The sequence below is a fragment of the Aulonocara stuartgranti genome, assembly GCF_965226115.1.
Source record: "Aulonocara stuartgranti genome assembly, chromosome: 6".
Lineage (NCBI taxonomy): Eukaryota > Metazoa > Chordata > Actinopteri > Cichliformes > Cichlidae > Aulonocara > Aulonocara stuartgranti.
Window position 1 is genome coordinate 26905987 of NC_138944.1, and position 13187 is coordinate 26919173.

General features: G+C 40.1%; 1 protein-coding gene across 7 annotated transcripts in view; it reads left to right on the plus strand.

Moving 5' to 3' along the window:
* The window catches only part of dclk2a (doublecortin-like kinase 2a), a 63716-nt gene that overhangs the window by 32959 nt on the left and 17570 nt on the right, over positions 1–13187 (plus strand). For 6 of the 7 annotated variants that reach the window (XM_082537113.1, XM_082537112.1, XM_082537114.1 and 3 more), the window contains exons 3-5: positions 10107–10236; positions 12092–12190; positions 12516–12566. In XM_082537113.1, coding sequence (XP_082393239.1) covers positions 10107–10236; positions 12092–12190; positions 12516–12566 — 280 coding nt within the window. The remainder of the gene's footprint in view (positions 1–10106; positions 10237–12091; positions 12191–12515; positions 12567–13187) is intronic. The other variant, XM_082537111.1, reaches the window with a different exon arrangement.

The window sequence follows — 13187 nt, forward strand, 5'->3', positions numbered from 1 at the left end:
AGCACGTTTCATTGCATGTTGGCTCACGGTGCTTAACAAAGAAGACAAAATCAGATCAGCAGTGCCTAGTGAGTGCAAGCCTGGGTGACTAAAGAGGTTCTGAGTCTGATTTTGAATACACACGCAGTTGATCTCAGATCAGCAGGCAGCTTGTTCCAGACCACAAAGACCACTTGGATCTGATTCTGGGTTAACAGTTAAAAGATTTGAACCTGATGACCTGTGAGGTCTGTCTGGGATATAGACGATGAGCAGGTTTGTCAACTAACAAAAAGGACTTTTTGTTTTGTACCTGGAGTCAATGATGTGATTTCAATCAGTGGAAAGATAACTGGAATCTGTGTTCTGTAATGATATATATGTATATATTTCCCTTTTCCATAATTCTCTGCCCGTGCACATGATAGAAATCCTAAAATGCATTTGCCTTTAATACTTCTTTTAATGATGTTTGTAGGATAACGGTTTGTCTGCTCACTATTGAGAGACTGAAAACAGAACCTGACCTTTAGACTACTCAAATGCTCGTCTCTCTAAAATCTTTAAAGCTCCTGTCAGTCAGTACACACAGTAACCTGAGGAGCGGGGGGGAAATGGGAGCACTAGTAACTGGACAGTCTTATTTTCTTTACATGTTTGCACTAACTAATGGGATACAGAGGATCCCGAATCCATCCATAATAATCTAAAGATGCAGAAGATGGCTGATAGTTTTAAAAATCTATAAGAGCAACCACGAAGCAGAAATTCTATAAATTGATGGGTAAAAACTGGCTTCCTTAACTGTTAAGTGCATTAGGGCTCCAGCATTTTTCCAGCAGTGTGCATGACAACAACTGAAGGTCACTTGTAGGCCTTCAACTCCGCTGCAGTTTATCAGGGCACAAAGAATTTGATGTGATGCTGTGCAAGAGCAGCAGGCTCACAGTCTGGGACGTCTCCCAGCAGACTAAAACAAATCATGCACAACAGTTTTGTTTTTTTATCCCTACTGCACTCTTTCTTTTTTTTTTAAATAACCGATGATGCCCTATGAGAAGGGAGTATACAGAAAAACTTCATTCCAACATCTGTTTCTGTATTTAACATTTGAAAGGATATTTCCCTGTTTATGTCAACAAAACACAAATCTGTGTATTTTTGTCAGTAAACAGACACGAATGATGCACAATTATTAATTTGTAATTCATAAATCTACAAAGGTGCAAAGTGTATGGGGGGAAAATAGAGCTATGCAAGAGGAGACACAAATTACTGTAATAAAAAAAGTAAACTAATCCAGCGTTATTGCTGCAGCTGTGCATTCAATTCATGCCAGTGCAACTTAATTTCTACACCCAGGAGCAATTATTAGTAAATGCAGTTCAGTACATTAGGAAGCAAAGGCAAAAAAAAAAAAACTGGGGGAAATAAAATTAATAAAGTAAGAGGCGGTAAATAGGGGACAAATACTATGATGATTACTTTTTCCCAACACGCAGATTCTACTGATATCTTGAAGGCAGCAATGAAAATGTACTTTTCCTTTCAGGCCCATTTCCCCCTTTATATCTTTCCAGAGCTTTGACAACAAAGATCGGGTTTCTGGTAACCAGCTGTTTTGGACATAAAAAGAAATATAGTTTCTCAACTGCAGCGCACTGCATAAAAATGTCAGTGTTGTCCTCAATATTGAGTTAAGAGTTCTTCCTTTGCGAAAATTGCTCACAACTTTCCAAGTAGTTGCTCTGTTTGTGCCACATATAGAAAGAGTGCATTCATGCACTGCTGTGTTTTTGGTGCATATACATATATGTGGTTACTGTGACGCTGATGCACTTTGGCATCATCTCCAATGACATGGTCTTAATGATGATGGCCTCCTGTCCCCATTATCCCAGCAGCCCAGGTCTTGCCGTGCGGCACTACTATCTTGTGCCAGCAGTTAAAGGGTTTGCATTCATTAAGCTGTCCGAATTCTTCTCACCCTGTTGTCACATTGAAGGTGCTGATATCTTGTTGTTTGCACATTCTCCTGGCAAGACGGTGAAACTTGCTGCGGTTAGAGATAGATTAATAAGACTGCCTCCATCTCTGACTAGCTAGAGGCAAGGCCACACAAGGGTTTCATCTGGTTGTCAGGCTTGAGCTGTTGTCAGCACACAGTCTGGATTAAACACCGTCATTTGGGTCAACAGCCATGAAATTTGCATGCCCACCCATTGTTCTGTACTGTCATTAGCATACAGCACCATCTGACGCCAGTGCACTGACACCATCCAACCAGGAGTGCTCTCTGCTAGGCTCGACAATATGTTATTATTTGAATTATCCTTTTATTTGCCAAATCCTTACTAGAAAATCAGGCTATTCAAACTATATTGCTAGTAAATCTGATTTTTTTTTTTTTGTCAGTTTAGTGGATTGCAGTCCTTTCATTGTGGAAGAGGGATACTTGTTCAGTTTGCTTTTTCAAAGTTGAATTTAAAGCAGTTTCCCCTCACAGAGTACAGACTATAGATTATTGGCACACTGAAAGCAGGCAGCTTCTTAATAAAACATCATTTCAGTGGTTTTTCTGTGCATTTTGTTATGCTGCACTTGTGTTGTCTTCTAATTGACGATGTCTTAGCTGTTTGAATGTGTTTAGTTTCTCCGTGTGCGTCTTTAGTGGCCGTGCATTTTTGGTGTAAACCACACTAAGATGAGGATTCATTAAAATGTGCTCCAGTTTTTCATTTGGGGATTCATGTGCCAAGAATTGTATCGGCTTTCCTGTTTGCGAGTAGATTTGACTTGACTTTGAGTAAACAAAGCTGGCACTGATAGACAAGCACGAAGCTTTGGCAATAACTTAACAATAGTTTGGATACTTGGAATCAATCTTTGTTCCCAGCTTTCGTGACAACTTGTAGCACGGTCACTGCAGTTATGACACCAGAGTACCTGTTCTATGTTTCACGAGGACCGACTGAACAAGCGGGAAGACAAAAGGCTGCCAGACGACAGAGAGCCGGGGTGCTGGGTGGGGGTGGCGGGCGGGCTGTCAGCTGTGCAAAGCGTGTGGAGGCCATAGAGGGGGAGTGCATCCATTGTGTGTTGTGCGATTTCAACTGCTTGTTTTTGTTTTATTTGTGAAGCCTGGCCCTCGTCCATTCTTTGCAGCGGGCCGTTCGCTCCCCCAGCAGGAGCTGACATCATGATATGGTTAGGCATCATCACAAATCACAGTACACACTGTTTGTCTGCTCGAGTTTAATCACGCAAGGAGAGTCACAGCAAGTTTTAGCTGAGTTTAGCTGAGGACAGATCAGTTGTCCAAGTCAACCAGGCGACGGAAGTCTGTGCTTGTTCTTGATGTTCAAGTCTTTTCTTTCACTGGCTTAAGAGCGCTTGGAGCTTTTGGTGTTGTTAATATTTTGGGCCGGTCTAAATGTAGCACTCTTACTGATTTATTAAAACTCAGGATATGTTAACTGGCAACCAGCATCTCTTAGCCCCTCAGCAATTCTGAAGGGTAATCAGGAGGGGCTCCTTTGAACCTTTGTATTTGGATGTTTGTACAATGTTTCCATTTTACTTGCACAGCTCTTTTTGCATATAGAGAGTGGAGCACTAAGGTACATTTAGACAGCCTGAAGTTATGTGATTATGAGTCTCTTTGTGCAAATATCTCTTGGAAGAGAGGAAGACAGTAAGCCAGACAGCTGTGTAATGTGTGATAGGGCGAAATGTTGCAGGCTGCTGGAGTTCCTCTGATCTGCTCTACAAATGACTTCAGTGGGTACTGTGCTGCTTTTGTCTTTAAGTGTGAAATCTCTGCACACCTGAATGAGCGAAAAAGACTTCATAAAAACAATTAAGCACAACTCCCACACACTGTCTTTCTTTCTGCCTGTATATTTATTATGCTAGTACATGCCTATGTAAATATTAACAGGGTCAGATGAATAGATGAAATTTTGCTGCCAGTGGTTTTGATCTACTTGTTCTTTTTGAGGAATGATCATTGCAAATCAATACAAATGCATTCTGTGTGATTTAAATGCATTAAAGCTGTAGTGGCCCAACAGCATGTAGTGGCCCAACTCCTTAATACTTCACTTTGGTTTGGTTTCTTTTAACTTTCATTTGTCACCCAGCTGTATCACTTTTGGCGTGAGTTAATGATGGGCTTAGATTTCTCATCGCTCATTTCCACGCTGCTTGTGCTGCCTGTTACACGTGTCTGAGATTCACTGCTCTAATCCAGAGGAATTAAACTGTCTCAGGGAGCTGCCTCTGTCTGAGAGTTCAGTGTTAATAACCAGGCTGGCTTTAGCTCAGACATCCCCCTGACAAACTTAATGGGCATCTACTTATCAGCAAATTCTTAAGTAAGTAACACTCTAAGTGAGAATTTAAGCAAGGTCTGTGGGTAAATGAGGTTTACATATACGGACGGAGTAATTCTAGCTGTCCTTTTCCCTTTTTATGCTTTTTTTGCGTGTGTGTTTTGTTCATTGCTGATTTTCTATTTCAGTTGTTTTTGTTCTGTAAAAACAAGAGAAGACAATTCTCCCTCCTTGCTTTAAAACCCTTTTGAATGCCTTGAAAATCAAGACTGTTCACTTGTTATTGTATTTGAATTATCCACACATGTTAAGCCCTTGGCACGTATTTGTGCTGTTGCCGAGCTTACCCGGGCAGAAAATACAGCAGACAGGACGGAGGACAGACTGATGGTGAGGGTAAGAGAAGGTCAGACATTTGGGAGGAGGGGGAGTGTCCCATCTTGGAGGGTAAACCAAGTTTACCCTCAAGTCATGTCACCCAGCCAATACCGAACCCTGCAAACAGTTCACTTCACTGATTGGCCAAGACAGGCCCTACAGGACAGTGCTGGCAGTAGACGGCCATTGGCTGTTTATCCTGGCAGTGGCTGACAGGAGCAAAGGCAAACATGGTCGATGTAGTCTGACGTTTATGCTCTCCATTTCATGATTCCAACGTTTTCCTTGTGTTTGAGGAAATAATCCCATGTGTAAACATACTCAGCTTGTGAGTCCTGCTTTATAATGTGATATGAAATGTATTTAAGCTTTAATATTTAGCACTTTCACATTTCAGTGAGAAATTTCATTTATAAGAAACTTAAAAAATTCAACAGATAAGTAATGCTGACATCAGGCACTGCAGGAGACTCAGGCAGAGGAGGGAGCAGCTGATTGGATTAGTATGACTGTTTTTTTACTGTTGTCAGTAAATTGCCTGCTTTTCTGTCTCATCTTCAGGCCACTCTGTGCAGTTCTTTCATATGATTTATAACACCTGGGTCTTCTTAGAAGTGTGCTTTGGTAACGACATCCCGCTGTGATGTTACAGCATACGCACATCCTCATATCAGCCTCTGCATCACTGAAGCAAGCTGCTGGTTGACTTTAGTTTAAGCAATTTTGTGTTACTTTTGCTTCTAGTGGTCCCTTCTGTTAAACTGTGGAGATGTCCTGTAATTTTACATTTGTACACCACCACAGAGGACTTTAAAAACAATGAGTCAATATGCAGTCAATGTGCAGGTTGAATTAAATTTAAGGAGTTTATTAAATGTACTGCATTAACTGTTCAGAAATTAGGACCACTCGGACCACTCCCCCAAATCTGGACATGACCAAACACTTTCCTGCTTTGAGATGCTCTTCTAGGCGTTTACTGCCGCCACCTTCAGTTCTTGTGTCTTTGTGAGTCTTTGTGCGTTCAGTTTTGTCTTCATGCATGCTATGTTGGGTTGAGATCAGGTGAATGGCTTTACCATTGAAGAATATCACATTTCTTTGCCTTAAGAAGCTCTTAGGTTGCTTTTGCAGTATGCTTTGGGTTATCATCCATTTGCACTGTCAGATCAGTTTTGCAGTGTTTGGCTGAATCTGAGCAGAGAGTATGGCCTTGTGCACATCACAGTTCATCCTGGTACTTCTATCTAAATCTAGTGCCCTGGTTCCACTGGCAGTTATACGTGCCGTAACATTGCCTCTGCCATTTTTCACAGATGATGTGGTATGTTTCAGGTCATGAGCTGTTTCTCTCCCTCTCCATACTTTTCCTTCCCATCATGCTAGTAAAAGTTAATCTTGGTTTCACCTTTTCCAGAACTGTGCTGGGCTTTTTAAATGTTTTTGGACGAATGCTAATCTGGCCTTAACAACCTTGCAGTAAACCCTCTTTATTTCCATTCATGAAGGCGTTTCTTGATTGTAGGCTTTGAAAGTGATATTCCCTCAAGAGCATTGACTTAGCGAAGGAATTTAACTTTGCGAAGGAATTTTTGTTAACCAAGGAAATAATTCTTCAATCATCCACTTTAGCTGTCTTCTGGGATCTCCCAGGTCTCTGAATTCGCCAGTGCATGGCTTCTGTTTAAGCATGTTTTAGATTGTAGATCTGACCACTTCCTAAAGTTTTTGCTATCTCTCTGATTGGTTGATTTTGGTTTTTCAGCCTAATGATGGCCTCCTTTACTCGCAGTGACGTCTCTTTGGACCTCATAGTGAGAGTTCCATTAAAAACCACCAGATTGACGTTCAGCACTTCGAGTCAACTTCAGGTCTTTCATCTGCTTAGTTTATCATGGCACATTACAAGGGAACAGTTTTTCAGTGAATTGTCCAGTTACTTATGAACAACTGGTAATGGGAGGCAATGTATAAAAAAATACCTGTAAGTCCTAGAATACTTTTGTAAAACCTTGATATAAATCTAAAAGCCTGTATTTCAATCACTGTGCTGAAGAAAGATGATGGTGTGAAAGTAAAGTCAATGCAGGACTGTCTTAAACTTAAACTGGTTGAAAAAAAAGAAGTTATTTTGAAGTCTGTGAGGAAAATTAACGGAGTTTTCAGTTAGTAAACATTCCTAATCTGATCTAATATGACTTCATTTTATAAATTATGGTCTGATTTATAATACACTAAGTGATATTATAGGTTGGCGTTGTGTAGTTTCTGACTCACATCATATAACGATGCACTGTCCAAATATTAAATAAACTGTTCTTTAATTGACTTTTCATGGTCTTTTATTTCATATAAAGTCAGTCACTTTTTAATAAATTGCAAATAAATAATAAATTTCTAAACTGCTTTCAATTTAAAAAAGAAAATCAATACAAACACAGAACACAACCTCCGTTGCTCTTTAACTTAAGTTCTTAACCACTTGACCTCTTCTTTTTTTTTATGCCTGTTTAAAATGTATCCATATAGCCACAATTTGTCTCAATTCCCTTGCATTCCCCCCGGGCGTCACAGAGCAGCTGAAAAGTACTTTATCATAGGCCCCAGCAGTGCTAGCCTTGCAGAGTGCGTAGGGGTGAAAGCAAATGAGTGTGCAGCCACGAGCCTTTTCAACAGTGATGTATAATATTCCAGTCTGCCTTCTTCATAAATAAGCCCACTGCCTCAGAGGGCACATGGGACAAGTAGGTCTTGGGGCATTAAGGCACAGATTTCAATTTTAGATTATTGTGATGTAATTTATCATCCACTCTCTTTGCACAAGTGAAAAAGAGGCATCATGTAATGTGAGGCTGTAGTTCTATATTGTGAAATGTGCTTATTGTTTGCATGCATGACATTTAAATGAGAACATTTATCTGTACCTCGTGTGTTTGAAGCTGCAGCCAGGAGATGGTTAGCTCCTGTCCACCAAGTAGAACCGCTGATTTTAATTGGCCAGTCTCAGTGAGCTGCCAACACGGAGCGAGGCAGCTATTTTACATCCGAAGTGCTGCAGTCACACAGCTGTACTACATAGTAAATGAAAATCACAATTTTATTATAACATGGTACAAAAGCTAGCCTTGTTTTGTTTTTTTATTATATTAGCTTGATGCAAGATGTTTATATTAATAAATATCACTCCAGCCACTCTCCTTACTCCGTTTAAAAGTTAAACTCTAAGACAATATTTAAATAATATCACAAGCTTCCAAGGGCACTGACATGTGTATCTTGTTTGCTTATGATATAACACGTGAATTAGTGAGGTAGAACAATTCTGTCAAGGTCATTTTAAGCTGAATAGCCTGTGATTAAAGAGTTTACTGGACTGTGCAACAGGTTTGAGTATGGTGAGAAAATTCACATGAACTGAGTCTCCACCACAGCGTTTCACAAAATGACAAACTGTTGTTATAAGCGGTCACTAAAGCCCTCTCGCTGCTGATGTCATCCCAGTTCGTGGCTCCCCTGCCAGAGGACGGTGCTCGCTGCTCACCTCAGCAGTCTGTGCTTTGCTGTCTCACGTTGTCCTTAAACAAATGACACAGCAAAAATGCAGCAAAGTGTCATCACTCATGATGTCTGCACACCGAAGGAAACAGCAGGCCATGAGGATCAAGGTCAGAGGTCAAGTGGAAACGTTATCCAATATCCTCATGCAGCAGAAGCGTGAGAGTTCGTAGTTCACCACAGTCCATTTTTGACACGCATCGGACGCTCCCTGGGGCGGGTGTTAACACCTGTGCTTACACTGTACAGTGTGAGGATCAGCTGCCAAATTCCTGAGTGAGAGCCTGTCTAAAGAATGACATTCACTTCAGCTATGTCAAATCTTCAGTAATCTGCCACAGTTAAGCATGGACACGAATTCTGCAGACATTTTCCCCACAGCAGCACTGCTCCTCAGTTTTGCCAGTAAAAGAGGTCGTTGGTTGTCATAAAAGTTGAAAAGAAATTGCATTCACTATAAGAAAGTCACAGATACTGAATTTTTCATTCTGAACTCAGACTGTCTGATTGCAGACACGTTGTGCGTCTCACTTATTGCTAATACACGAGTAACTGAGTTTATGAATTTATGTCAAACACTATACTTTTCATCATTGTAAGTTTTTACTCCTCCTCCACTTCTAACTTATTTTATGTCAGCTTCCATCTCTGCTTTTTTTTTAAAAAAAAATTTAACCCTCTTCAGTGGCCATTCTGCTTTTCTGCACCACCTGTTCCTCTGTCGGCCATCACACACACAAATACACTTTCCCCGCTGTGTCAACCCCTAATCTCCTCTAGAGGATCCATCTGCCCACAGTCTTTAGCCATGCAGTACCCCACCTCTTATTTGCAAAAGTGTGTGTCTGTGTGTGTGTGGACACAACTCACATGACTGCCAGCGAGTGGGCACACATGCATGCAGTGGTGGGAGGGATAATGAAGGGATATTTTGCTCCTTTATCTTCCTACTTGTCCACCTACAGCAACAGAGGGATTGTGTGTGTGTGTGTGTGTGTGTGTGTGTGTGTGTGTGTGTGTGTGTATGGGCACGACTCAGTGTAGCTTAAAAGTAGCTTCTGTTTCCGTCTCCAGGGGTGGGTGGTGGTGGGTGTAAAACAAAAAGTGCTCTGAGCTGCAGAGAAAATGACGACCACGGTGTGAGACAGAATAGAAGAAGGAAGAGAAATTACCCTGCGGCACAACCTCGAACTGTACTGCTTCCCTCTCAAGACTCTGCATTAACTCTGCAGTATTCTGGGTGTCAGGAGAGGTTCTGACCTTGTCGTGCTTGTTGGCCTGTTTTATTTAGCTGATTGCACAGTGTGTAGATCTAAAAGCACTGCAGTTAAACGTGTAGCTAAAACCTGTTCTGGTTTACTACTAAATTACTAAATACAATTACTACTAAACTTAGAGCTAATGAAGTTTCTGGAAATGGCACATTTGGCAGGATGAATTGGGAAATCCAGCTTGTCTTAAAAGGCATCTTGTATCTTTTACTGTAATAAATGTAATAAATCATTACTCATAACAGTTCTTAACTTCTTCTAGATTTGGATGAGTTCAGTTGATGCAAGACACAAACATTGTTCAGTCAGGGTCACGGCATTCAAAAGAGCGCTGTTATTTCCATCTGCTATTTATAATTGGCCTGTAGTTGTGTATATCTGGAAAGTGGCAGCAAGATCCATACAGAACAGAAAAGGTATTTAATACTCAGGCATAGTGTGAAAATGTGGGTTGCATAGTGGTTTGCAGTGGCGCAGGCTAAAGCAGATTAAATGGTGTGGAAATCAATACTTCAGTGAGGATTTAGATCTGAAAAATGTGATATCCGCATTTTTCATCACTCCTTAATATTTACTGTTTTGTCTCCAGATTACTTGCCTGCAGGACTTCTTCGGAGATGATGATGTCTTCATAGCGTGCGGACCAGAGAAGTTTCGCTATGCCCAAGACGACTTTGTGCTGGATCACAGTGGTAAGGCTTCCACAGCCTTTACAACTGGTAGGCCTGACTAACACTAACCAAACATATGTCTGTATATATGTGTGTGTCATGTGTGTGCATGACATTCTTAACCCATTATCTGTTCTCCTGCAGCTGCATGAAACACTCCTTCCTTTTGAAAAGTTGACATCAAGATATGCTGTGTGTTTTCCCGTGCAATGCCATATGTGATTTCTTGTTGATTGGAATTTTGAACATGGAAAACATATCAAATGAGAAAATGTATCATTTTAAGAAATGTAATGTCAAATGTTTTCAACTGGGGAAAGATCTGGACTGCAGGAGGCTGATTCAGCACCCCGGACTCTTCTACTATGAAGCTATGCTGTTGTAATAAATTAGCATTCGTTTTAGAATTATCTTGCTTAAATATGCAAGGTCCCTGAAAAAGGCATCATCTGGATGGGAGTGTTTGTTCATCTAAAAACTGTATATGACTTTTAACATGTTCAAGATACTAATTCCATAGGCCAGCAGTCAGGTTTTTGAACGGAGTCCTAAAAACAAGCTCGATGATTTCGTTCGCCTTTAAGCCAGAGGATGCAACATCCATGTTTTCAAAAAGAATTTCACATTTCAATTCATTGAACTGCTGAAAAGTTTACCACTTTGTCCAAGTCCATTTTAAATAAGCTTTGGCTGCTCTTTCACTTTTTACTTCTTCAGCATCCGGAGCATTTTTTCATGAAAATGTAAAATGTCTTAGTTTAAATATTTGGTATGCTTTCTATGTTCTGTTGTGAATAAAATATGGAGTTCAGAGATTTACAAATCATCACGTTCTGTTTTTTTTTTTAAATTTACATGTTATACAGCCTCCCAGCTTTTGTCAAACTGGGTTTTCAATAAATTGAAAATGGTGTTGCATATTTTAAACACACATCCTTTTTGTCAAAAAGGGAAGAAGGTTGCATTCTTGTTTTTTATTTTATTTTATTTTAATTTTTGAATGGCATGTCCAGTCCATGTGTTTGTAAAAGTCCCACTTTAATGTTCTGTACTGTATGTGTTGTACATAAGTTAGGCACGTCTTGCATATTTCTGTATTTTATTATGCAGAAAGCTTTAGAGGATATGACCTGTATAATCAGCTCATGCATTCACTGTCATAGCTGCACATAACTTCAGCCAAGACTGAACAACCTCATGGGAAGAAGAGGAAGTTTAATTTAGTTGCAGTCCAAAATACTGACATCCTGTTTGATATTTGTGTTGTTTGGTCAGGTTGGCTTAACAACAGGGAGGCATATCCTGACACACTACACGTTAACTGATGGTGGTTTGCCTGTATGCAGTTATAGTTCAGAGCTTTTGTCCCACTTAGACTGCTGTGCTCCACTTGTAAGAATTAGGTCTTTGAAGGTACATAAAAAGGCACACTGCACTCTGCTGAGAGTACAGAAGATAGGTCCAGGACACACCATGTGACTGAGGAGAGGAAAGTGGGTAATCGGATGTAAGCAGGTTAGCTTTTAAGTCATGAAGCACAAATCAGTTTGGAAACTATATTTGTTGGTCCTGGAAAAAGATTTTGTTTAATATTTTATTTCATAGCTAGAACTGCTTTATTCCTCCAGGTTCTGCATCTGCTGATATACATTATGGGTCACACTGCACTCTGGATGATTTGAATGTATGTGTTGGACTGCAATAGAAATAGAGTGTACAAAATGATTATCTATTACTGCAGTCAGTTATGAAAGGCTGGTGTATAGCAGGTACTGATATGCACAAATCTGTAAACCTGTGCAGTTTTTCATGAACAAACAAGTTCTGTCCTGGTTCACAGACTCCAGGGAGTATCATTAGTGGTTTGAATGCTGTGGTGACTTTAACTGCGTTGTTTTCCCAGAATGCAGAGTGCTAAAGTCGTCATACAGCCGCTCTGCTACTCCAAACCGGACGGCTAAAAGCCCTGGAGTTTCACGGCGCAGCAAGTCCCCCGGTGCAGGTAGGAGGCACGTGTTGCACAATCATTTTAAAAATAATAGTCTATAAAAATGTGTGGTGATTCCCACCTCATACGTCTGCCATGCAGGCAAAGTCAGTTCTTGCAAATTATTACAGCATATAGTATGTATGAAAATATTTCACACGTAAAAAAAAAAAAAAAATCCCATTCGACTAAAGCCAACATAAGACTGTAACAGGTTAGGCAATGATTATTTAGCAGCTTAAATGTAAACTGGCCATAGTTTCTGAGCAGATTGTGTGCAGTGTTGAGAGATGTTACATTAAGCTGAATGCTCTGCATTGTATTTTTTTCTGTTATGTAGCAAGGCGACCTGCCCACTTCTCCACCACGCAGTCCCCAGTCAAGTCCCCAGGTGAGCCTTAACATGCTGTGCTGTGAAATCTGTTGTGCTCACGTCTATGTTATAAAATGATTTTTGTTAGTTTGACATTTTATATAATTAGCAGTGACTCCAAATCTGCTGTCCCAACGTTTTCAGGGGTAATCTTCATATTTGTACAATAATATTTAACTTTTAAACCATTTTGATAACCATTTGGAGCTTTTACCGCAAAAGTGAAATGTCAAAGAGTAAAACACCTGATGTAGAATCTACCTGTTGAGTCGAAATTTATTAGAAAAAAGCTAAGCTTGATTCCCCCATAAATGATCCAGGATCATCCTGAGTGTTGCTCACAACTGCTTCATGTTTTATTACTCTGTTAGCAAGTGTTTTGTTGGCAGGTGAATAAACCCCAAGATCTGCTGTGGTACTGTAGGAAGCATATCATAAAAAATAAATGGATTAAAAAAACACCAAAATACAACAATCTGCAGATTTTACTGATTACTGAAGCTTCACCTTTACTCTATTCTTAAAATTGTCTACTCTTAGCATCACCCCATACTTGACATTCATATATGTTTTAATTTTACCTGTGAATGATGGTTAATGATAAACTAATCATTAGCAGCTTAACCATAGCATATGAAT